This window comes from Halichoerus grypus, chromosome 9 (assembly GCF_964656455.1).
Source record: "Halichoerus grypus chromosome 9, mHalGry1.hap1.1, whole genome shotgun sequence".
Lineage (NCBI taxonomy): Eukaryota > Metazoa > Chordata > Mammalia > Carnivora > Phocidae > Halichoerus > Halichoerus grypus.
This window is the reverse complement of record NC_135720.1, coordinates 722,968-746,788: the sequence shown is the minus strand read 5'-3', so window position 1 is coordinate 746,788 and position 23,821 is coordinate 722,968. Positions and strand designations below refer to the sequence as shown.

The following is a 23,821-nucleotide window of genomic DNA, read 5'->3' as shown; positions in this document are numbered from 1 at the left end:
ACAGATTTTTTCAGCCAATACAGTAAAGTGCTGTAAATGTATTTTCTTTATCATTTCTCTAACTGATCTTATTGTAAGAATACAGTACACAGTACATATAACATACAAAATATGTGTCAGTCAACTGTTTATGTAATGGGTAAGGCTTCTCCTCAACAGTAAGCTATCAGTAGTTAAGGTTTCAGGGAGTCAAACGTTACACACAGATTTTCCACTCTATGGGGGAAGGGGGCACGCCAAACCCTCATGTTGTTCAAAGGTCAAGTGTATACAGACACGCACACACACACACACACACACACATAAAAGTATATAACTGATTAACGTCTAGCTCTGGGAAAGGAAAAAATGTGTCTATTTTCTCATTATTGTATCCTAGGGAAGATACATGATAAGTATTCAATACATATCTGAATTGTTAAAGACAGCAGGACCAAAATGCAGTCACTGTGCTAAACCCCACGTCAGCAGACCAAAACTTAATACCTAATCTAACTGCAGTCTCAATCCCCAGGAATGTAACATTTTACACTCAATATTTAATTACCTGGTTAGCACCAGTGTGACAGTCTGGCCCACACACCCCTTCCATTCCCTGAGGAAGGCGACCTCGCCTAAAACAACACATTGTCTAACGATGTCGTTCTCACACCCTTTCCAGCTTTAAAAGCCTTTCCTTCCCTACAGCTTAGCAGAGCTCCTTTCTACTGCTGGACAAATAGCCAATTTGATCTTTAAATTTATTCAGTTGAGTTTTTGTGACTTAACAGATTTAGCAGCAGTGATGGGATATGAAGCGATCTCTGGCAGCTTCAGGGACGAAGAGAAACACAGGCATGGTCCCCTGCAAGCACCCTGAGTTCTCTTTGTCCCTGTTTCCGGGGGCCCTGGTGAGTTCCTCTGGGCTCTGAGCTCGGCTCTCTTTGTGCTGAGCTCCTGCTCTCATTGGATTTCCACAGTCGCCCATTTGGTTGGAATCCCTCCCCGCATCCTCTCCCCACTCTGCCCAGATTCCACAATGGGAACTGCTGGTGGTTACTGGGTCCAACTCAAAAACTGGATTGGGTCCTAGATCAAACTGAGCCCAATTTAAGCTGGGCTGGGTCCAGCACAAGGCCTCAGGTGAATAAAATGCTATAGTAAGTAATGGCTTGTAGCTGATGGGAATCTTGGAAGCCAAAAAAGCTGGAAACACGGTGGGCACAGGTCAAGCACTGAAAGGCTGTTGGAGTGCTTGCCACCTCAAAAAGATGCTCACGAGAGGATAAGCTCGCCACAGAAAATGATAAGTGGGATCATAATTAAAATATCCTTGATGGTTTACTTTGTAGCAAAAGAAAACATAAAATTCTCCACATGACCCAGAACAGGAGAAAGTCTTAATTCTAGCTACCCTGAGGCTAGAACTAGGATAAAATGAGCAAGGCTGGTAACAAAGGTGTGGGGAGTGGGAACGGCACCAAATCAGACACAGTCATTTCTATTTGTTGAAGTCTTTCCTAAATTATTAAATATTTTTAAAGGTAACACTACTCTTTTTAGCTGCTTTAATTAAAAAAAAAAAAAAAAAAAAAAGACTATGCCCTCCTTCTGTTAGCCAGACCTCAGGTCCTCACCTGGGTACCTAACGTGTTAGGTAAGCACAAGACACCGGCGACGGTAGGACACTGTGGTTGTAAAAGTCACCTCCTTTCTCAGTCATTTAAAACAGATCCAGATGTCTCCCTCTCTCATAGCCTCTCTTTTGTACTCCAGGCCAGTACGCTTTCCCGGGGAAATAAACGGTGGTCGGCCCAGGTCGGCGGGGGAATCCCGGTGCGAGCAGACACCCCTGGCTGGGGCCATCTCCATCACGACCCCCTGGCGCCAGCTTTCCCCAGCTTCACAAAAATGCTCCGCCTGAAGCCTGTCCTGTCACTCTGACACGCAGAGTGAGTCCGACTTCGCCAGTCGGTGTTGCAGCCACACCTGCTTGACGCAGCCTCCCTCGGGTCCCCGACGCCCCCGAGTCCTGCGGGACCGGCAGAGGCCAAGTCCCCACACGCGGGCGCAAGGGCACCGCATGCTCTCAGGGCCGCACTCCACGGATTTCCACAAAAGCACAAGAATGGGACTCAATGGTCCTAAAATGCACACAATCTTTCTTCCAATAGGGGCCCCTTCACACCAGGTTCCAAATTCACAAAATATCCTGAATATAAATACAACTCCATTTGGAAGCCTCTTTCAGGAGCATTTCAAAAACTACCGTGTTCTTACGAGGACAGAACAGGTAACAGGTGCCCTGACAAGAGTCGGGTCTCGGGCCACCTGTCTCTCACCTGGGGCCCGCCGGGACCTGGCGCACAGCCCCCGAGGCGGACGCTCAGTCCAGGTGAGCTCCGAGAGCGCCCGGTCCGCGCCCCGCCCCACCCCCTGTCGCCCTGGTTACGAGCCACCGCCCCTTAGCACCCACGGCCTTTTCGTCATTTCCGCGAGAGGCCGAGGGCCCTTCCGCTTCCGGGTTTCGCTTCACTTCCGGGTCGTGCCTCACTTCCGGGCGCCGCCTCATTTCCGGCTGCTCTGGCGCGGCGGGCCGTCCCCGGCCCGGATGCTCCAGACGCGGCGCCCGGCGGGGAGCGGCGGTGAGTACGGTGCCAGGGCTCCCCCGATCCCTCGCTCCGGCAGGGCCGTCGCCCCCAGAGCCGCCTCTCTGCTCGGCCCCGCGCTCGGGCTCCCCGGGTGTCTCCGCTTCTGTCCCTTTCTTCCCACGTCCCCTTCCCCACCTTCCCCCGCGCCTTCCCCGCCCCATCCCTGCTCCGCTCCGCCTCTCCTCTCCCCCTGCACCGCCCCCCGTCCTCCCCCTCCTCCCTGCACCGCTCCCCCTTCCCCTTTTCCCCCTGCACCGCCCCCCGTCCTCCCCCTCCTCCCTGCCCCGCTCCCCCCTTCCCTTTTCTCCTCCCCCTTCCCACCCGGCACCGCCCCCCGTCCTCCCCCTCCTCCCCCTCCTCCCTGCACCGCTCCCCCCTTCCCCTCTCCCCTCCTCCTCACCCTGCACCGCCCCCCGTCCTCCTCCTCCTCCCCCTCCTCCCTGCACCGCTCCCCCCTTCCCCTCTCCCCTCCTCCTCACCCTGCACCGCCCCCCGTCCTCCTCCTCCTCCCTGCCCCGCTCCCCCCTTCCCTTCTCTCCTCCCTCTTCCCACCCGGCACCGCCCCCCGTCCTCCTCCTCCTCCCTGCACCGCTCCCCCCTTCCCCTCTCCCCTCCCCCTTCCCACCCGGCACCGCTCTCCCTCTCCTTCTCCTCCGGGGGCCTGCGGGGAGCCGCCCCCGAGCGGCGGCCTGGCGCGGCTGGCGCGCTGAGCGTGCCCTCTGGTCCTCCTGCAGGCCGTCCGCAGGGGAGCGGGGGAGCGGCGGGCGGCGGGCATGGCCGCTGCCTGGAAGCGCGCGCTGCTGGTCCTGCTGGCGTCGCAGATGGTGTCCGCGGCGAGCTCCTCGGACGAGGACGAAGTTCCCGAAGAGTGGCTCCTGCTGCACGTTGTGCAGGGCCAGATAGGAGCCGGGAATTACAGCTACTTGAGGTTAAACCACGAGGGGAAGATTGTCCTTAGGATGCAGAGCTTGAAGGGCGACGCAGACCTGTACGTGTCGGACAGCACCCTGCACCCGAGCTTCGACGACTACGAGCTCCAGTCCGTCACGTGCGGCCAGGACGTGGTGTCCATCCCCGCGCACTTCCAGCGCCCCGTGGGCATCGGCATCTACGGGCACCCGTCCCACCATGAGAGCGAGTTCGAGATGAAAGTGTACTTCGACCGCAGGATCGAGCAGTCCCCGTTTGCCGAGGTCGCGGTCTTCGACGGCAGGGACCCGGCGCACAGGCACGCCCACGCCCCCGAGGATGCGCCCCAGGAGGAGGAGTCCGTGCTCTGGACCATACTCATTAGTATTCTGAAACTGGTCCTGGAAATCCTGTTCTGAGTCACTGAACATGCTCTGGACGCTCATCCCCGTAATCTGTGAAGTTGATTGCAGTTCTCTCTGAATCCAGCTACCCTGGTCTGGTGGAAATTCTGGTTACTTCTAATTGGGGGGTGGAAAAATAAAGCCATACAGTTTTGTTACCTCATATACCCCAAAAGTAGGGAAAGCAGCAAGAACGATGTTTTTTTCCTCCAAATGTCAAAATTCCTGTAAAAGGAATACGCACAATAAAATGTTTAAACTCCAGTTTGATTAGCTTGTCAGGTGACTAAAAATATTGCAGTAACCCAGGTATATATAAAATAAATCGAAATAGAGCATCAGATTAAAAGGTTGGTAGTTAGAACTGTATTCTGGTTAGATTCCCAATGCAGTTACAACGTGTAGACTTCGAAGAGTTACTAAAAGCAAGTCGGAAATGTAATGATTTCTGGGGATTTGCGTGGGTATGGGGCAAAAGCCCCGTGCCTGTTCTCCAGGTCAAGTGGGCACCCGTCTCCAGACAGATTTCCTGGCAGACCCAGGTTCCGAATCTCATCAGGTCATTGGTTATTTATCACCTTGGGCTACCTATTTAAAATTCTTCTATCATTAAAATAACTGTTTTGCTACCCACGATAGGGCAGAAACAATATAGACTAGGAAAATTTCATGCAAATACTAGTCACTTTCAGGTCAATGGAGAAATAGTTGAGTATTTCAATTAAACTGCCTAATATTTCCAACTGAATTTCTGGGTAGAGCCAAAGTACTAAGAGATTAAAAGAAACTTTTGGAAAATGAACTGTTATTTCTCTACTTGTAATTGGTTTCAAGAGTAAAAGTGGCTTATAACAAATAAATCAACTTGCAGATTTTAAGCACATAGTTAATTTCAGAATCTTTTATTGGCATAAAATTGAGAATGTAAATAAGTTGGCACCAAATATTTCATTTAAATCCATATTTTATCCCTCTTTGCTGTTTTTCCCCCTTCTGCCCACTTTCCTGGGTGTTGGGGGGGCTCGCTGACAACAGTCACAAATCCAGCGACCTAGGAGAAAAATTGTTAGTTAATATAGTATGAAATTTAATTCTTTAGGACTGAATTTTAAACCCATTTGGCTCTCCTTCCTTAGCTATCACTAATGATATTTCTCTGTGGATTTGTGATGTGTAGGACACTAATGAGTTTCTTAAGGAGAAAAATGTAAACTTCCCTTCATCAGTGTAATCAATACCATATGAAATTCTGTACCAATGGGGGGTGGGGTGGGAGGAGCGATTCTATACAATGATACGGACTTTAAAAAATTATTACAATCCTTTCTGAAACCTAAACACTATCCTACTTGCAGAGTTCAATACTACAAACCTCATATAAAACCTGTTAGAGAGCTTGGCTTACTTTCCAGCCCTTTTCTCTGCTGCTCAGTGGCAGCTCCCAAGGCCTGGTGTACCAGACACAGCACTTTAAACTGATCAGTGATAAACTGTACCATGTACTCCATCTGACTTAACTACAGAACTTCAAGTTGCCTGCTTCTTAATGATTCCCAGGAAACTTAGTTCTTGGCATATATTTTATAAAAGTATTATGCAGTGTTAACTATGCAAATAAGTTCAGATTTACACAATTATGTGTAATATTTTAGTCCAAGTACTGTGATTTATTCTTCAACTCTGTGTTCATTCCAAAGTTACCTGGAATTGTCATGCTGCCTCATTTTATAGAAATCTGGTTTAATATTTATAAAGGCATAGCAGTCATTTTTGTTAAGTTTCTGAATAGATGATATAAAAATAAAATCAAGGCTTTGAAACAAATTGATGGTCTTGCTTTAGTTCTTTCAGTAGAAAGACATGAGTTCACTCTACATTGAACTCTACTTCCAATACTTGGATGGGGCACTCTGACATCCCATTTGTCCTTTAGTTGGATTACCTAGGGATGAAAAGCAGGCGGATGTTATCTGGATAATCACAGCTTTGGTCACTTCTTATGAACAGAAGGATCCTTAAGGTGTTTATGCAGAGCCTTTAAAAAAAGGCTGGGAGAGTCCCTCCACTCAAAGATAATGTTCCTCCTTTTTTCAGTCTTTACCTGATGGAATAGCACCAAGGCCCACACAAAAAGTATGATAACCTCTGTCACACACATCACAGAACATCATTTCTTCTTCGTGGTGGGGTTGTCCACATATAATGCAAGTTTTACATTCCATACACTGCCATGGGTAGGTCTTAATCATAGAAACAAGCTCCATGGTCATATCCAGGCAAGAAGGATGGCCTAAACCAAAACCAGCATTAGTATTTCACAATAGAAGTTTGAACTTAATATGGCATAATAAAATGCTAGTTTGCTTGGAGTTCTCGAGAATGGCTACAATGTTTAATCACCAAAGAAATGAAAATACAAGAAGTAGAGGAAAATACATGGGCTGCTTTTCTATGCCTCACACGTTACCCTATATATGAGATGATTCTTTGATTCAGGTCTGACAACTAAAACCCCTCGTTTTTGAGGCAACAAATAGGGCGGTTAAAATGTTAAGAAGACACATTAGTACTTACCACTATTCTCACACTGGGAGCAGTGTATAAGTGATTCAGCCTTCCCTTTCTTGTTGGACTCCTTACCCTTCAGACAAATTCCACATAGAGCATTTGGAATGACCTTTGGCTGGAAGGGTAGAAGAGGGCTATAAATTCATGCCGGAAGAACTTACTATGGGTTCATAAGGAATTGTTACTGCCATATCTTTACTTATGAGGACCTTTTTGAAAGACCTCACTTGAGAAAGCCAGCTTTCAACATATGATGGCCTACTGACTAAAGCCTTAGATTTCGTTTAAAAATTCTGTCAACAGCGTAATCTCATGTCAGGATTAAATGTAGCATTCTACACTCCCTACGTGCACAGTAAGGTCTGTATAATGAACTGGAAGGGAAGACTACAATGTCAAATTGCACTATTAACCGGAAGAGAAAATCCAAGTACCGAATGACCATTTACATGTATAGTCAGGCTTACTGAAAAATGGAAGGCTCCGTGTTAAGCAGCTTATATACTGGTTTTGTTTAAAAAACGATTATTTTCCAAAGTTGTAAAAACAGATCTATAAAATCTAAGTTACAAGAATCAATATGTTTTAACATTTTTAATTGAAAGATGTCTCATCCATACATTGTCATGTGCATAAATGTTTCTGGAAACCAAGCTATTATTCCCTTTCCATATCTAATAATAAAAGAGCCTGTGCTTAGGGGAAAAGCATTCCATAGGAGATACAAAACATAGAAGAGGAAAGTAAGTTTTCAGACGAGCAAAAAAAAAATCATCACTTAAAAAATTATAGACACCCTCATATTCTTGAGTACCATTCATTTTTCAGATTAAAGCCTTGCTCAATCCAATGAAAGTATTTGGGCTTTAAAAAACACTTAGCAACACATGGAAAAGGACAAAGAAGAAAAGATTCACAGCACCTACAATTATCAGGGGAGGGAGAACATACAAACATCACAGCTTTGACCATAATAAGATGATGTTCATTCATGCTATTTGAATATGTAAGTAATGGTGGCAGAAAAAGAAGAGCAAGCATGGGCCAAGTAGGAGATGGGCCAGGGGTGTACGTGTATACATGACCTGCAGGGAGATTCTCTTCAACAGGATTGTGGTATTTCTGTTTTATTCCAACCCAGCCAAATACATCTTCTATTTCCCTCTCCTAAGTTACTAAATCAAAGAGGAGCCTAAAGGAAACTCCAACTTTGTATATAGCATTCCAGCTTTGAAATGTCTCACTGCCGCCTTCAAAACCTGTTAGGCCTAAACAATTTGTTCTTAATTCTTTAAATTTTTTATGTCTTAAATTGTCTTTCTTTGCAAAAGATGACAGAGGCATTCAAAAATAATTTTTGGCTTATTTATTTAAAAAAAAGTCAACCTTATACATAAATATAATAACAATAACTAAACAATCACAAATGTCTCTACAAAATAATAAATATCATGGAAGTTAAAACATACACATAAAGCTTTACCGTTCACTATTCTACATGTCCTGTGTGTCTGCATACCCTGCTCCCCCAACAAAAGGATAGTGTCCCAGGCTCACACCGTGTGCGTCGTGCGGTGCAGTCACCCTCCGTTGTTGCTGCTACGTTCTAAGCAGGAGGTTCTCACTGTGCTTCCTACACTTAAATACAGAAGAGCTAGAAGTGCACTTCTATGATCCGAGTTCTGACCCAGTGATGACCACATCTGTAACTGCCATAATATGCAGCAGAAAGCTACCTCTCAATACACCAAAGTAAGAGCTCTGTTGGTTATGGCCCCTGCACTGGACGTGAAAGACTTACTTAATACTTGTGGTCGAAGTCAGATACCAGCATATACCAAGTATTCAAGTATCTCTCACTAACGTCAGGGAAGTAACTACATAGTATTAAATTCTAAAAGAACTCCTCATAGGAAATCCTTTACAAAAGTCAAAAAGGAATCAAACACAAGGCTAGTCATTCACATTCTAGAGCAATTCAAGTTCTACAGCCATTAAAATATACATTAAACACCTATGATAAAAAAGGGACACCAAGAAAATTCTAGGTTTACTTCTAAGCTTAAAATCATAATATTTTGTTAAACCATTTAAAATGTTTCTTACCCAATAGTCTTCATCTTGATGAAAAGAGGGAGTGACGGGGTGGAGAAGAGAGAGAGAAAGAGAGAGAGACAGAGCTTTGTAGCATTTCCTATGGCAATCCTTTGTTCACGCAAGCACTCTGAGCTCTCTGAGAAGCCACCCTGCTCACACCCAGGACCGCCAGCTGGGCAGCTAGTCTCTGAAGGAGACCCCTCTGATGGAGGAGGAAGGAACAGTGTGCAGAACTCCCACGAAGACTGATGGAACAGAACCTACGTCTGTCAGTCAGTTCTACTTCTAGAAACCGCAACAACATCAAAGTTTCACTATTGATAAGAAAATTAAAATACTCATCCTAATGGTTCTCAGCATCTCAAATAAAAGGCTCACAATACACTGACTTTCCTGCTTGAGAAATAACCAAAGATAAGTGAGACTTTCACGGTAGCACTAATATAGTATAGATTTTAATTATAAACTTGTCACATAGGCCTGAATCCTAACAATTATGCTTTAATTGCAGGTTAATGTAACCTAAACAATACTGTCCTACAAATTAAGGGCAAGCACTAGTGAATCTTATTAAGCAAGACATCAGATACGTCGTCATTTTTCTTAACTCCAACATATTTATATATATGACCTTCAGCTTGAAGTACCCTAATATTTAGGCACATCTTGGCTTATTAATATTTTTCATACAGAGGTTACTTTTAATAAACATGTTCACATTAATGTATTAAGTCTAGATACTGGTTGTTCCAAACTTTGAAATACCTGAAACATTTTTAGGTACTAAAAATGTTCACAGAAATTATAAAATGTGTATTTTGCATATTACACTCCCTTGAGTAATATCAATTTAGGTCAATCTATAGGATTTCTTCTAGATTAAATCAATGATACTGTGGAATAATTCATTTTCAGCCTCTATTAAAACATCTACTTCACCATTCGCTCCTCTGAACCCATGATGAACCCAGGCTTATTATGAAAGGTCTCCTTAATGCTGACAGTGTGCTCTGAGCTGTGACTCCCATCAGAAGACCAGCAGCACACACACCAGGCTAACTTTCCAAGATTTAACCTTTGGAGTTCATTTGCTTTCAATTATTAAGCATTAATTTACATCTTACGTTTAAAAAATTAGGTAAGCTATCTATGTAAAAACAAGTATAAAAAACACACAGCTGCAGCCTGTTGAAGCCATCCTTAGAAGCCAACCCTTGCCAAATGAAGCTTAAGATTTGCTTGCCATAGGCTGAAAAAACATGGATTTTTAAATTGATTATGTAATGGCATTTTCAAATTAAATATGGATTAAATTAAACACTAATTTGTTAAGTTGCTTTGTTTACTTCAGGAAAAGAAAGGTAAGCAGATTGCTAGAAGGGTCCGGCTGAGGAAGGGAAGTTGGCTGGCAGCCCGTGTGCACCTGTTCCTCTAGATCGTCCACTGTGACCACAATCCTGACCCACGACAATATGCTTTTAACAATTCCATTCAGCAAAACTGCTCCATCACCTTACTCTAAAACGTTCCTTCAAAACACCTTCATAACCACAGTTAAAGGCATATTCAGATATACTCCAGACCATATGAATGGTCTATTTTACTATTACCATCCAGAACATAAAACCATGCGGCTGATTTCACCCCCTCCAGGACATTCCTAAACCCCCATCATGTAGGGATAGGGCTACTCACCTCTCACCTAGCCCTTGGAAGGGGAGGACGATAACAATAATATTGCTGATAACATACTACCTTACTCTGAGAAGAGCCAGACCAGAAGTTCACAAGTGTATATATATATGTGTGTATATATATATCTATATATATAACCCAGATTACATCACTAAATAATGCTTAAATCCTGGTCATAGAGTCATAGAGGCTATTTGCCAAGGTTAAGCTAAAAATCACCATAATGTAAATAACAGGTTTTACTATTTTCTATCGCAGAGTTAGCTGAATTTGGCCAATGGATCGAATAATCTTTAGATTAAACCCAGATCTTTCTCCAGGAGAGGCAGCTTATTCTAAGAGTCTATCCACCCATCCTTTACAGCTTAGCATGTTCAGCTATACTAAATACTAGGATATTGTAAATATCAGATAATTAGGATCTTTACTCCAAAGAAACAAAATATAAAGTTCTGCCTATGAAATGAATTTTTAAAAACCCATACTTGCCTGGTTATTGTTTAAAAAACAAAAAAAGATTTTCTTATAAATTGTACATCTACAGAAAACAGAAGCTGAACCATAGGCAAAAGTGACAGAAAAGCCACCAGGAAAATAAAGCAAAAAAGAAGGAAGCTGACAGAGGGCACACAGCACAGAACAGCTAGTGAAGTGCAGCAGGCAGAGCTCCACAACTTTGAAAGTCAAAGTTAAACTATCTTGGGGAGAGAGGCTGGTCAGGAAGGAAGCGGAGTCAGGGGCTTTTTTCTTCTACCTTGTACCCAGGGACTGACTTGGACAGTACAGAACGTTTGGAAGCATCTTTTCTTGGAGTAGCAGCTTTGTCCTTGGATCTCTGTCTTCCCTGGAAAGGCTCCTCCTGGCTGTCGGGAAGGCCTTCCCCTTCAGACACGTTGCCGGAGGAGCTGTCCTGGAGGTCAAAAGCACAAACAAAGATCCCTTGGAATTCACATAGACTTGAGTGTGATTTGTAAAAAGTTTTAAAGTTCCATCAATGTAAAAATAAAAAGATAACTGTAAATATAAGAAAACTTTTTCCAGTGCCGACTAAAAGAAGTCATGTTAAGAATCACCTACCTGTGTTATAAATACATGAAAGCATAGAGCTAATTCCATTTACACCAGCTAGTACCTTAATCCACCGTTCTCTGACGTAACACGACCAGAACTATCTGCTTCAGTGCTTCGACACCATTGTGCCGTGTCACGGGGGGCATTGTTTGTTTCAGACAAAAAACTGCTCAAAAAATAAACTGTCTTAAATAAGGGTGGGTATTCTTTACTGAGTAATAAATGTCATTAGAGTTCTTCAAGCACTCACTTGTATTCCATGCAAGCACCAGTATCGCTGAGCCTTTACGACAGTATCTGACATATTTTAGATGTTCAAGTTTAGGAGTTCGATATCTGAATATTTAATTCTTCATTTTTTAATTTAAAATTTTCTAATTAAAATAAAAATGCTATGTTCATATAAATTATGAAAATTAATAACTGAAAAAATTAGGTTATCCATAACTACTTTGATAAACATTCTGAGACAACTACTGGGAACATGAATGCATCTCCTTTTAATTTTTTCCAGGTGTGTGTCTGCATATAAATACCCAGAGTCACACATTCACACATTCATACACACACCTATCTACACATACCCCTCATTTTTTTAGAACACAGAACAGGTGGGGCACCTGGGTGGCTAAGTCAGTTAAGTGATCGACTCCTGGTTTCCGCTGAGGTCATGATCTCAGGGTCGTGAGATCGAGCCCTGCATCGGGCTCCAGGCTCAGTGCGGAGTCTAAGATTCTCTCTCCCTCTCCCTCTGCCCCTCCCCCACTCCTCTAAAATAAATAAATCTTAAACATGATCTTAAAAACACACACACACACACACACACACAACTGGATTACACTGAGTGTGTATGCATGTGTTTTTCAATTGTTTTAAGTATTATGTGCATTTTATCACATCATTTAATATTCTTTGAACTTCATTTCTGTCATGTAAATGTAATATATCACTTACTGTGAACATTAAAATTATTCCTAATTTCCATTATAAAAAAAATACAGTGGGGCGCCTGGGTGGCTCAGTCGTTAAGCGTCTGCCTTCAGCTCAGGTCATGATCCCAGGGTCCTGGGATCGAGCCCCGCATCGGGCTCCCTGCTCGGCGGGAAGCCTGCTTCTCCCTCTCCCACTCCCCCTGCTTGTGTTCCCTCTCTCGCTGTGTCTCTCTCTGTCAAATAAATAAAATCTTTAAAAAAAAAAAAAAAAAAATACAGTTAACACTCCAATGGCCATTTTTTATCCTAATTATTGTCCTTCAGGTAAATTCTGTTAATATATTTGCTAGGTCAAATTCTGTGGAAGTCAAAAATCTTGGTTTTACTGTTAAATACTCTCCTGAAATGTTGGATTAATTTATACTCTGACAAGCAGAGTGAGGGAAAGTCAACAGACCCTGTTCACACCACAGCAACCCTTTCACCAGTAAGAGAGGAGAAAAGTGGTACCATCCTTTAATACTTGAATAGCATCTTAGTTTATGTAACATGTATCATTAAATGTTTTAGAAGGTGCTGGTGACAAAAGATTTACTGCACATCGAATGGTAGCACATTCTCAGGTTCAGGCTGGCTGCTCAGTGCACCACGCTAAATCAGATCAGAATCCTCTGACATCGTGGTTTTGTTCTCCTTCACTTCCACCAAGCACACCAACACTCCCCAGTCATGCAACTGCATTTTGCTTTAAAAAAAAAAAAAAAAGTCATACAAGAAAACCTACCTAATAGCACAACATACCAGTCACCTTCACATTTTCCTATAGGAAATCTAAATTATTAATTAAGCAATAGGATGGGCACCTGGGTGGCTCAGTCAGTGAAGCATCTGCCTTTGGCTCAGATCTTAAGGTCCTGGGATCGAGCCCTGTGTGGGGAATCCCTGCTCAGCGGGGACCCTGCTTCTCCCTCTCTTCCCCGCTTGTGCTCTCTGTTGCTGTATCTGTCTCTCTCTAATAAATAAGTAAAATATTAAAAAACAAAAAAAAATTAAGCAATAGGAACACAAGTTAATGTGCTCCCAAAACCAAGATAGTTCAATATAGGATTGTAAACTCATGTCCGGTGCCCTTTCCTAACCTGCCTGTGATAACTTTAAAGGCAACTTTAAAAATAAAACTTACCAAAGGCCATCCACAGCCTGTCTACACCAATGCATACAATAAATAATTTTCTTGATGAAAGCATTCAGGAAATTATATGCAACTGTCCTTTTTCAAAAAGAGGATGGTGATACAAGTTCAATTCAACATCTGGGAAAGCAATTAGCAAAAACTCAAAGGGAAGGAGACACCTCCTAGTAAAGATCAATGTTCCTACCGAAGTGCCTTTATGTTTCCGTTTCTCATCGCCTTGACCATCCTCGGCATCATCTGAATCACCATCGCTGTCTAGGGCCGGGAGCTCAGGATCCAGAGGGGGCTCATAAAGTGCGGTGTTTAACGGCAGATACCGCAGCTCATCTGGTGAGTACCTGAGGTTCAGAGAGATGACTGTCAGTTGTCTTTTGATTAATATGAATGATCTAATCCACAAGTTTCAAACATAGCCTTAATCTTCTCAATTAACCCCAAATACTTTTGGAAAATGATTACAGATGTAACAAGTAAGTTTTCATTTTGTATCAAGTAAGGAAAAGTAATAAATAAAAAGCCTAAACATCTTTTGCACCAGGCTATGAGTTTAATATACACATTTGATTCTTATTATCAAAAGATATGTCTCTCTCCTTCATCCTCAACCCAAAAAGAGGAAAAAAAAAAAAAAAGTCAGCAGACTAAAGTGGAACTGTGGCAATTAAGGACTGTGCACAAAACCCATGCCCCCTGAGCGCCCCACCCCTCACTCCCTACGTTATCACCGCTTCTGGGTCCACTGCTGCTTCACATGCACAATGAGTATGACATGCGTCCACCTCACAGACGGAGGTGAGGATTTTATCAACTGACACTTGCAATGCACGGCAGCACGTGGTCCATGACATTATTTAAGAAACCAAATCAATCATCTATTGTGTCTGAAATGAGAGATCAGCAGCCCCTGACCCTGAGTCAGATGGCACCCACCCACAGGCCGGCCCTCTCCCATGTCACACCCTGTCCACACCCCGAAACCTGAGTTTAGGAGTGGGCACTGGATCTGCATCTCCCTCAACTAAGATAGCAAAAAGCAAAGGGATTGGTACCCTGGCATATCACTTTTAATAATTTGCTGACCCAAAAGTGAAATTAAAATCTGCTAACCCATGATTTAAATTTGGCTTTCAAATAGTAGGATCCTATAGTCTATTTTAAATACTATTCCTTAAAGAACAGTCTCTTTCCTCAAGAACATAAGGTTTAAGGCTGAAGTAAAAGCTGAGATTTTCAAATAAAATGACCCTGTTAGCCTGGTTTTCAGTTACATCCCGGCTGGGACTCAGAGGTAAGCAGCCCTCTTGCCACCCTGTGTGGAAGTAGCAGCCAGGCCGGCGGTGTGGCTGGAACAAGCAGGTGGCCGTGGCCGCCCGGCAGCCCCTCCGCTCCTTCCTTCATCTGCTCTGCCGAATAAGTCAGTGCTTCCCGAGGGAGCAGGTCTGGGGTTGTGCCCGGGAGTCTGCATTCCCAACAAGCTTTCAAGTGACACAGGTACAGACTGAGGCCTGGGGTGCTTTAGAGCCTCTGACGCCTGCCCACAGAAACACAAGCAGGTGGGCGGGGAGAGGGGCAGCCTGGGCCTTGTCAGCAGACGTTCAAGCACTGCCTGAAGGGGGTTCTTCTGTGTGCAGAGCCGCAGAAGTCAGAGAGAATACAGACACATGCCAAACTCTTTGGAGGCAAGTATGCCAGACTCTCAAGTCCCTCAGCAATACCCAATAGTAATGGTCATAAAACCAATGAATACCTTTTGTAATATTCCTGGAACTGTCCGGGGATGAGGGCCACTGGGTAAGAACTGACCTTGGTTCGCTCTGTCGGTAACACTTTGTACTTCCCTTGAGGCACCTGGATAACCTGGGTTAACGTGAAGAGAAATACAAAACTGATTCCACGCTAGGAATCAAGGTTTTAGGAACACAACAGCTCTTGTTCTCCACTGTGCTCCTCCCCGCCAAAGGCTAGAAACACAGGAGACATTAGAACTAGAACCCAAGGGGACAGGAGGGTGTTTCTAGCTGTACATGGGAACTGTGTCTGGCTCTTTGCCACAGCCATCACTGCTGAGGGAAACGTAGTGTGCTTCTGCCCACCGCTGACGAGCAAGGGGACCTGGGCAACGCATACGGCATCCTCATCTATGAAATGAGAAGAATACTAGCTTCAACCTCACATGGCAACTGTGAGTATTAAGTGAATTAAGATGGAAATTTCTTAAAACAACCCTTGGGACAAGCAAAAGTCAACTACAGAGCAAAAGACACCTCCCTCACACACACACACACATACACAGAAGTGAGCAGAGTATTACTGGCATATTGTTAAAAATTATATCTTAAGTTCTGGGGCAGAAAAGGACACGCTGCCAGCAGAAAAAAAAAAACAACGGTTGAATAAAGGAGGCGCTGAGCACTCCACCCTAACAAGCACAAAGTGAGGTTCAGGAACTAATAAAGTTAAGCAGCCCTACGTGTGTCTGCAAGTCAAAATAAGCTCTTCTTTCTTCCATACGTTCCCGGTTTAAGTTGCTGTTAAATTCAGCTGCTTTTTTGGCAGCTTTCTTAATGTACTCAGGCACTTTGCTGGCTTCAACCTTCTGAGTATTCTGTTGTTGCATTTGCTGAAATAAAAATATTACAGTTGGAAGTCACATACAACTTTACAAAATGTCATTCTCCCCAAACCAAATAAGAGATGCCAATCACCTCAATACTTACAGAATACTCTTTATAATGATCTGTAATTCGCTGACGTTCTTTTTCTTGTAAAATAACAGAATATTCAGCATGTTTGGCTGGATATTCTTTTATCATTAAATCAATCACTTCATCACTGCGCAATGCTGTTAAACCTATTTTAGACCAAAAAAATAGTTAAAAAAAAAGCTCTTTTAAGGCTAAGTGAACAAAACTACTTTTAAAAATTTGCTTTTCCTTTAATCTACTCTACATTTAAAATATTCCAGTAGTCAAGGGAAAATATTGTAATATATTTGAAAATAATAAAAAACAATATTCATAATATAAAGTCAAACAATTTTTTTAAAAAAGCTCATCAAAGTTGCAAAGGAAAATAAATCAATTTTTGAACCACATTTTTTTTAAGATTCAATGTACTATAAACATATATCCCTTTACTAAAAACAATGGCTAAATAATGATGCATACTAACTTAGGCCATTGAGGATTAAGGATTATCCTTAATCTAATATCCTTAACTAAGGAAAGATATTAGACAAAAACAAGAGTTTTTCAATATACTGCAGTACTTAGTCTTCAAATTCAATACACTAGAAATATTACAAAGAGTCCATTTAAATTCCAAGAGAAGCATCAGCACACACATACAAGTCATACAGGCAATTTTCAAAACTCAGAGCATCCGATCATATCAACTGTTGTGATGAACACCCATGGTTTTATGTTAAAAAGTGCCACGGCGCGTTAAAATGTTTATTAAAGAAAAACTGGAAACAAAGCATGGAGATAAGCCTACAGAACTAAAAACAGAGCAAAATGTGCCTTATAAGAGATAAAGACAATACTTTTTAAAACTACTATACAAATTTAGCACACCACACACACGGACATTTCTGTGAAATATTGTTATGTCATTCTCCTTTATATTTTAACAAAAACCAAAAATAAACAATTTAGCATTTAAATAATTCAATCTATCTCATTAATTTTGTAAAATACTTTAGGAAAAAGGACAAATACCCATCCAATATCACCTCATAAACATCTAGCTTTCAGAATTCCCATTCAAAGCCTCTGTTACCTAGAGTGCACTGCGTCTCTGTGATGACATTCAGCTCCCGCAGGTAGAGTTTCTCCTTATGGGACAAATCTCGTCGCTCTAAATCTCCAAAAAAAAGAACAAAAGACTATTAAAAATAGTCTTTTACATTTATAACATTATGCATTTGTAAAACTTTTAAAAACTTAAAAACCTTAAGATTTTTTAAAAAGTTAAATTCTTCATGGACTTAAAAAAGTACTGTGTGTTATATATTCCAAAGATTACTAAAGAGACCACGCAAACAATCTTACAAATTCAAGGAATAAAAGCTAAATTAAAGTTGAAAACAGAATAACCCAAAGCAAGAATAGTAACTTAGTTGCACAGACAGCTTTTCTCAAATGGAGACACAGCCCCGTGCAGCTGCCTCCCTCGCTCAGGCCAGCAAGCAATGGGAAAGAATCAAACTCCTGCTGCTTTCGGCCATAACATGACTTTTTCTAAGACTTTCCCCAGGAAATTCACCTTCCACATTTTGCTTTTAAGTCCATTTATAAGGCATAAGAGCAAACTGAGAGTGGAGAGAAACGTTGGGTGACAGCAGAGAGGAAAATCAGCCAGCAGAAGAATATACAGTACATTACAAATATTCCATACTCAAATATTCAGAAGTTGATAACCTATCAAAAAGAATTACTATTTAGTTAAAAGTTAGATTTAATCTGTTACATAAACTAAGACTTAATACCTGGATATTTCCGTTTAAAGGAGGTCACACCCAAATATTCACTGACTTGTTCTTGAAGCATATAGTATTCTCCTGTTTCATCAGGTGGCCATTTGTACTCTATCAAATTTTCTGCTGGATAGTAGCTAAAGCTAAGCACAGAAATATGTATTATGCCTTAAATGTGGCTTTTATTAAGTTTTAATCATTTTTATTTTAAGGATTTATTTTTGAGGAGTTTCATTTTTAGGAATTTGGAGAACTACTTTAATTATTTAAATTCTCTGATTCAGTCTTCTGACTCTGCCATACATACAAGTTCCTACCATCTTGTGCGTCCAAGAACATCACAAACAGGCAGAGGGAAAGGAAGCAAGCGTGTGATACCAAACAAAACAGTACACTGGAACACACCCCAAAGAACCAAGACTCACAACTGTCAGCAGTCAAGGAATTTTGTAGTGTTAAGAGATCTATAAGGCCAAAACAAAACGGTGGTGATATTCTTTCTGAATTCCCTCTCTTGAGCTTCATGCCCATACCGCTATTTCATCCGCCCAAAGTACAAAGTCACCAACTCGTTTCCCACCTGCTGTTCAGTGAGTCAAACAGCTAAGAAAGCAGAACTCCCAAAACGTGTTTCTCAAAGAGCTGAACTATAAACCATAACTGTTTGTTCTCATAGACTCCACAGGCCAGAAGCACAGAACAGACCTGGTTTGATGGTTCCAGTGTACCGTGGACCAATCCCAACCCTGAAGAGCCAACGACAGATCTCTGGGCCTGGCCAACTCAACCTCTAAATGTCACCACTGGACAATAGAGGCAAGAACGTGACACTATTTTATGCATCCAATTAAAAGTAACAAACAAAAAGTAGAGTTTTCTCAAAAATAGTGCTGGGAAATTAGATATCCAAATGCAAAAGTATGAAATTGGACCCTTACCTCCTATCACATTCAAAAATAGATCAACAACCTCAGTACAAGAACCAAACCAGAAAACTCTTAGAAAAAAACACAGGAGTAACTCTTCCTGATCTCAGATTTGGCATTGGGTTCTAGACATGACACCAAAAGCATGAGCAACAAAAGAAAAACAGGTAATTTAAACTTCAGCAAAATTAAAAATTTTGTGCATTTTAGGACTGTTCAACAGAGTGAAAAGGCAACCCACAGAATAGGAAGAAAGAACTGCAGATCCTGTATCTGATAAGGGATTAATATCCAGAATGCATAAAAAACTCCACTACTCAACAACAACAAAACAAACAACCCAATTTAAAAATGGCAAAAACACCTGAATAGACATTTCCCCCAAAGATTCACAAATAAGCACTGACAGGATGGTCAACATCACTAGTCACTACGGAAATTCAAATGGAAACGAGAGTGAGATGCCACCTCACATCTCTTAGGATGGTTATTATCAGAACAACTGGGACATAACCAATGGCAAAGGAAACTGCACTGCTGGTAGGAACAGAAAATGATGTGTCCGCTGTGGAAAGCAGTTTGGTAGGTCCTCAAAGTGCTAAACACAGAACTACTCTACGATCCAGCTGCTCCTCTCCAAGGGATACGCCCAAAGGGACTGAAAACAGGGACTGAACACATATTTATACACCAACGTTCACCGCAGCACTGTTCACAACAGCCCAAAGTGGGAAACAACCCTAGTGTCCGTCACGGGTGAAAGGACAAACAAGAGGTGGTCTATCCACGCAACGGAGCTCAGTTCAGCCCTAAAGAGAAAGGAAATTCGGACACATGCTACAACATGGATGAACTTCCGAGAAAGAAGCCAGACATAAAAGGACAAATACTGTATGATTCCATCTACACGAGGTGCACTGGACAGGCAAATCCAAAATGTCAGCAAGGGGATGGTGGCTGCCAGGGGCTGGGGAAAGAGGGAAGCAGCAACTGTTACTGCTTCCTGGCTAGGACGTTTCAGTGCAGGGGTGAAGCAATAGAGAAGGGTGCAGGTGGCAGCTGAAGGACACTGGACATAACCGTGCCACTGAGTGACACACCCAAACATCACTACAATGGTGAATTTTATATGTGTATTTTATCACAATAAAAACATGTTTTAATTGCACTGAGTAACAAAAGCAATGTTGGTGTCATATGTAAAACATGACAAAAATATTCTACAATATCTAATAACTGCCTTTGCCAGTGCAGGGGCCGGGGAGGAGGGAGGTATCGCAGAGAAGAGAAACATACCACAAAAACTACTATTAAGCAATGAAATGACAGTACCCAAGATCTTGACTTGAAGTCTCACAACTCCTAGAGCTATCTCCTGAGCCCATTCGCCTCCTTTTGGATGGTTGGGTCCCATCATTTGAATTATCTTCATTATCATCCTATACATTTAAAAAATTCAAAAAATAAGAAGAGAAACAATAAAAAAAATAAGGAAAGAATGATTATGTATCTTCCCAGACTTGCTAAAAGGCTCCACTTAAAGGCTTTTTAAGGACAATTGATTATACAATGTTAACTTTCTATTATAATTAACAGGGGTCAAGAATTTGGTATGGCAAGACCTGGAAGAAAACTAAAAAAAAAAGTGATCTTCAATACAATCAAAATAAGAAAATTTTTAATTAACCTGTAAATCTAAATCTACTTTTGCTTTTTACCAACTGCAGTTAAAATGCCCTGTGCATTAAAAACACATAAAATTGCTGCAACACTCTAAAATTAAAGCAAACCCTCCTACCTCAGCTAGGGAAAAAAATGTATGGATCATTTAGTGTTTAACTCAACTCATAGCTGGTTGACAGGACTATTCTAAGGGGCTCTTATATACTTCTATTTCCGTGAAAAAAGGGCATACAAGGACTAAACACACATTACCAATCCTGTTAATTTTTTTTCTTACATTGCAAAAATTTAGCGAGAATATTCCCTAATAAGAGTTATCAATCTATACAGCAACACACACACATCTCCACCAAAAGAGGAGAGGCTTAAGCATTTTTAGGTAACATTATCTGTGATGAGACAGTAATATCAAGACTCTAAGTTGGACCATTCCATTCAGAACATGAATGAGGCATCAGATGTTAGGAAATGGATTTATTCACATATTAGCTAAGGCTTAATGACTATAAGACTTACAAAAAATAACTTTTAAAAAAATCAAGGACATGTAGCTTTGTAAGATGAATACAATTTTGTTAAATACCATGGTGCTCTTGTTACATATTAAAAAGAATGCAATCCTGTGGAAGAATACAAAGAGGTAATAAGTTATATTGGTCATGCGTGCCAAAACTGGACTTGGATCTTACTGGGCACTGTCCTCCACTAGCTGAGGGAAGCTGTGGGAGCCTCTCCTTATCTGTAAAATTGAGATGATAGTACCGCCTGGATAGTGTGGCTGATGCAAGGATTAAACGAGTTAAATACATGGGAAGCACTTAGAGCAAGGCCTAGCAAATAATTAAGTGTCCTACAAAAGTTAATATAACTGTGACGATAATCAGAAAGTCTCAAACGGCTCCAGCTACTAGGAATTTACTCAGATTCTTTCCCAAACAGTAAAATATATGGCATATTGTCCTTTTTTAGTTCCTGCATAATATAATCATTCAATTAAAGAACTCTATATTCCTATTAAGAAAGGCAACCAGGTATGAGATGGAGAAGAATAAATGTATTCTCCAAACATTTACATTTAACAGCAAGACTCACAACTGAGACATTTCATATTCAGTATTACAGGAATAACTCCCTTTAAGCAAATTCAAGTATTTTATTTTTTTGTTTTACTTGCGACTGAGCATTTTAAGGAGTTTTAACGTCGATTTAAGTATATTTCCCTTGGCTAAAAAGTTGAAACACTCAAAAAAGGTGAAAAATGCAAAGTCCTCAAAAAAAGCTGAAACCGGAGTTTCACAGGCAGTGCTCTGCACGTGCTATCAGCAATGCTAGGCAGAGGTCCTGGGAGCACGAGGGAGCACGGGGCTGCGGCCCCTTCCACGCACAGGTGCGCGCTGGAGCGGGGAGCGTTAGGGACCGCCCGCAGTCCGCGCCACAGGTGGTGCGCCCAGGCCGCAGGTGCGCGCCCCCCGCGGCTCTCCCCGGGCTCCCCCAGCGGCCGCTTCCCCCGGGCCCCACCTTCTGCCCCAAACCCCTGACTGCGCACACGCGCTGCACCGCGCAGCCTGGCTGCTCTCCAGTCGCCTCCGGCTGAACACGCGGTCCCCTTACCTCCGGGAAACCGCACCGACTACAACATTTCAATTCACAAAAAGAGTTTCGCAGTAAAAACTGGAAGGGCTGCGTGCTGGTCTAGTTACTAAACTAAGTTCACGGACTATCTTGTGCTCCAGCTGTCTGGTTGGTTCTCGGCGAGGTAACACTTTGCAGAGCCACGCCAGCCACCCTGGAGCCTCCGGAGCCGGTTTCCCGGCTCGCGGCCGGGACGCCGCAGCCCCGGGCGCCGCTTCCGCCAGGCGCGCTCCGAACCCCGGCGACGCGCACTCCGCCCGCACTCCGCGGGGCCAAGCCGCCCCCGCCGCCTCAGGGGCCGGGCCGCGGCGGCCGAGCGGGGTGCGGCCTCGGGGGCCCGCGGCCTCCGGCTCGTCCCGGCGGGAACGCCGAGGCCCGGCCCCGCCGCCGCCGCCGCCGCCGCGGCCCCGTCCCGTCCCCGCCCCACCGGGCGCCGCTCCTCACCTTCGGGGACGGCGCTCCGGGGGTGGCCGGGTCGCTGTCGCACGGCCGCGGGGACAGCGCCGTCCCGGGGCCGGCCGCCGCCGCCATCAGCCCGAGCGCCCCGCGCCGCCGCCTCCGCCGCCGCCGCCGCCTCGTCCCGGCCGCCGCCGCCGCTGCCGCCGCCGCCGCCGCCGCGCGAGCCGCCCGCCGCCCGGGCCCCGCCCCCTCCGCCCGCCCGCCGCCCGGGGGCCGGCCCCTGCCGCCGCGCGCCCCGCGGCCCGCCAGCGCCGCCGCCACCGCCATGGCCGCCGCCAGTGCGCCGCCGGGGCGCCGCGGCTGAGGGGGCGGAAGGAGGCCGCCGGCGGCCCGCGCGCTTCAGCCCCGCCGGCCGCTCAGCGCGCCCGCCCGCTCCGCGGCGGCGCCGTCCGCCGGCCTCCGCTGTTCCCGCCGCGCCGGCGCCCCTCGGCCCCGCGCGCTCCTCCTCCCCGCGCACCGCGCCCTTCCGCCGCCGGCTCCCCGCGGCCCCTCTCGGCCTCCCGGCCGCCGCTCCCCTCGGTCCCCCGGCCGCCGCCGGCCGCGGCCCTCAGCTGCTCCCGCCCCGCCGCGCTCCGCGGCCCCGCGCGATCCTCGGGCCGCCGCCGCCACCACACCTCCCGGCCCGCCGCAGCCCGGCGCGCTCCGCGGCCCCACCTCCCGCCGTCCCCTCAGCCCCCAGCCCCGCCCCGGCCCGCCGCCACTTGGCGCGCTCGCAGCCGCCCCCTCCCCGCGGCCCCCGGCCCGGCCCGGCCTGGCCCCGCCACACGTCAGCCCTCTCCTCCCACCGCGCCGCGCCGCCCCGCCCGGGGGGTCCCCGCCGCCCCGCCCCCTCCCCTCCCGGGGGACCCTCCCTCCAGGGGGCCGCCCCCCTCCCCCGAGGGACCCTCCGCCGCCTCCGCCCCTCCCCCCGGGGGTCCCCGCCGCCGCTCCCCCCTCCCCTCCCCCGAGAGACCCTCTGCCCCCCTCAGCCCAGGGGTCCCCGCCGCCTCTACCCCTTCCCCTCACACGCGGGACCCTCCGCCCCCTCCCCCCTCCCCTCACGCGAGAGACCTTCTGCCCCCTCAGCCCAGAGGTCTCCGCCGCCGCTACCCCTTCGCTCCCCCCCGCGGGACCCTCCGCCGCCTCCGCCCCTCTCCCCGGGGG

At 44.9% G+C, this 23,821-nt stretch overlaps 3 protein-coding genes across 7 annotated transcripts in view; 1 reads left to right on the top strand and 2 right to left on the bottom strand.

Annotated features, from left to right (window-relative positions):
* Positions 1–2,301, bottom strand: part of WDR27 (WD repeat domain 27) — a 112,852-nt gene extending 110,551 nt beyond the window's left edge. For all 4 annotated transcript variants that reach the window (XM_078054453.1, XM_078054454.1, XM_078054456.1 and 1 more), the window contains exon 1: positions 1,617–2,301. The gene's annotated coding sequence lies outside the window, so the exon portion shown is untranslated. The remainder of the gene's footprint in view (positions 1–1,616) is intronic.
* Positions 2,302–2,517: 216 nt separating this feature from the next.
* On the top strand, positions 2,518–5,767 carry C9H6orf120 (chromosome 9 C6orf120 homolog). The gene is made up of 2 exons (XM_036104373.2): positions 2,518–2,624; positions 3,365–5,767. The coding sequence occupies exon 2, from the start codon at positions 3,404–3,406 to the stop codon at positions 3,956–3,958; it is 555 nt and encodes a 184-aa protein (XP_035960266.1). The 5' UTR covers positions 2,518–2,624; positions 3,365–3,403; the 3' UTR covers positions 3,959–5,767.
* PHF10 (PHD finger protein 10) lies at positions 4,830–22,813 on the bottom strand. 2 transcript variants are annotated; one of them, XM_078054451.1, is made up of 12 exons: positions 22,664–22,813; positions 20,237–20,343; positions 17,991–18,121; positions 17,282–17,365; positions 16,219–16,352; positions 15,972–16,121; positions 15,249–15,358; positions 13,686–13,839; positions 11,058–11,213; positions 6,518–6,626; positions 6,045–6,233; positions 4,830–4,994 (listed from the first exon to the last, which is right to left on the bottom strand). In XM_078054451.1, the coding sequence occupies exons 1-12, from the start codon at positions 22,748–22,750 to the stop codon at positions 4,909–4,911; spliced, it is 1,497 nt and encodes a 498-aa protein (XP_077910577.1). In that variant the 5' UTR covers positions 22,751–22,813; the 3' UTR covers positions 4,830–4,908. The 2 variants fall into 2 exon arrangements, with proteins under 2 accessions (XP_077910577.1, XP_077910578.1); XM_078054452.1 differs by having other exon boundaries at positions 17,282–17,359.
* Between the last annotated feature and the right edge of the window lie 1,008 nt (positions 22,814–23,821).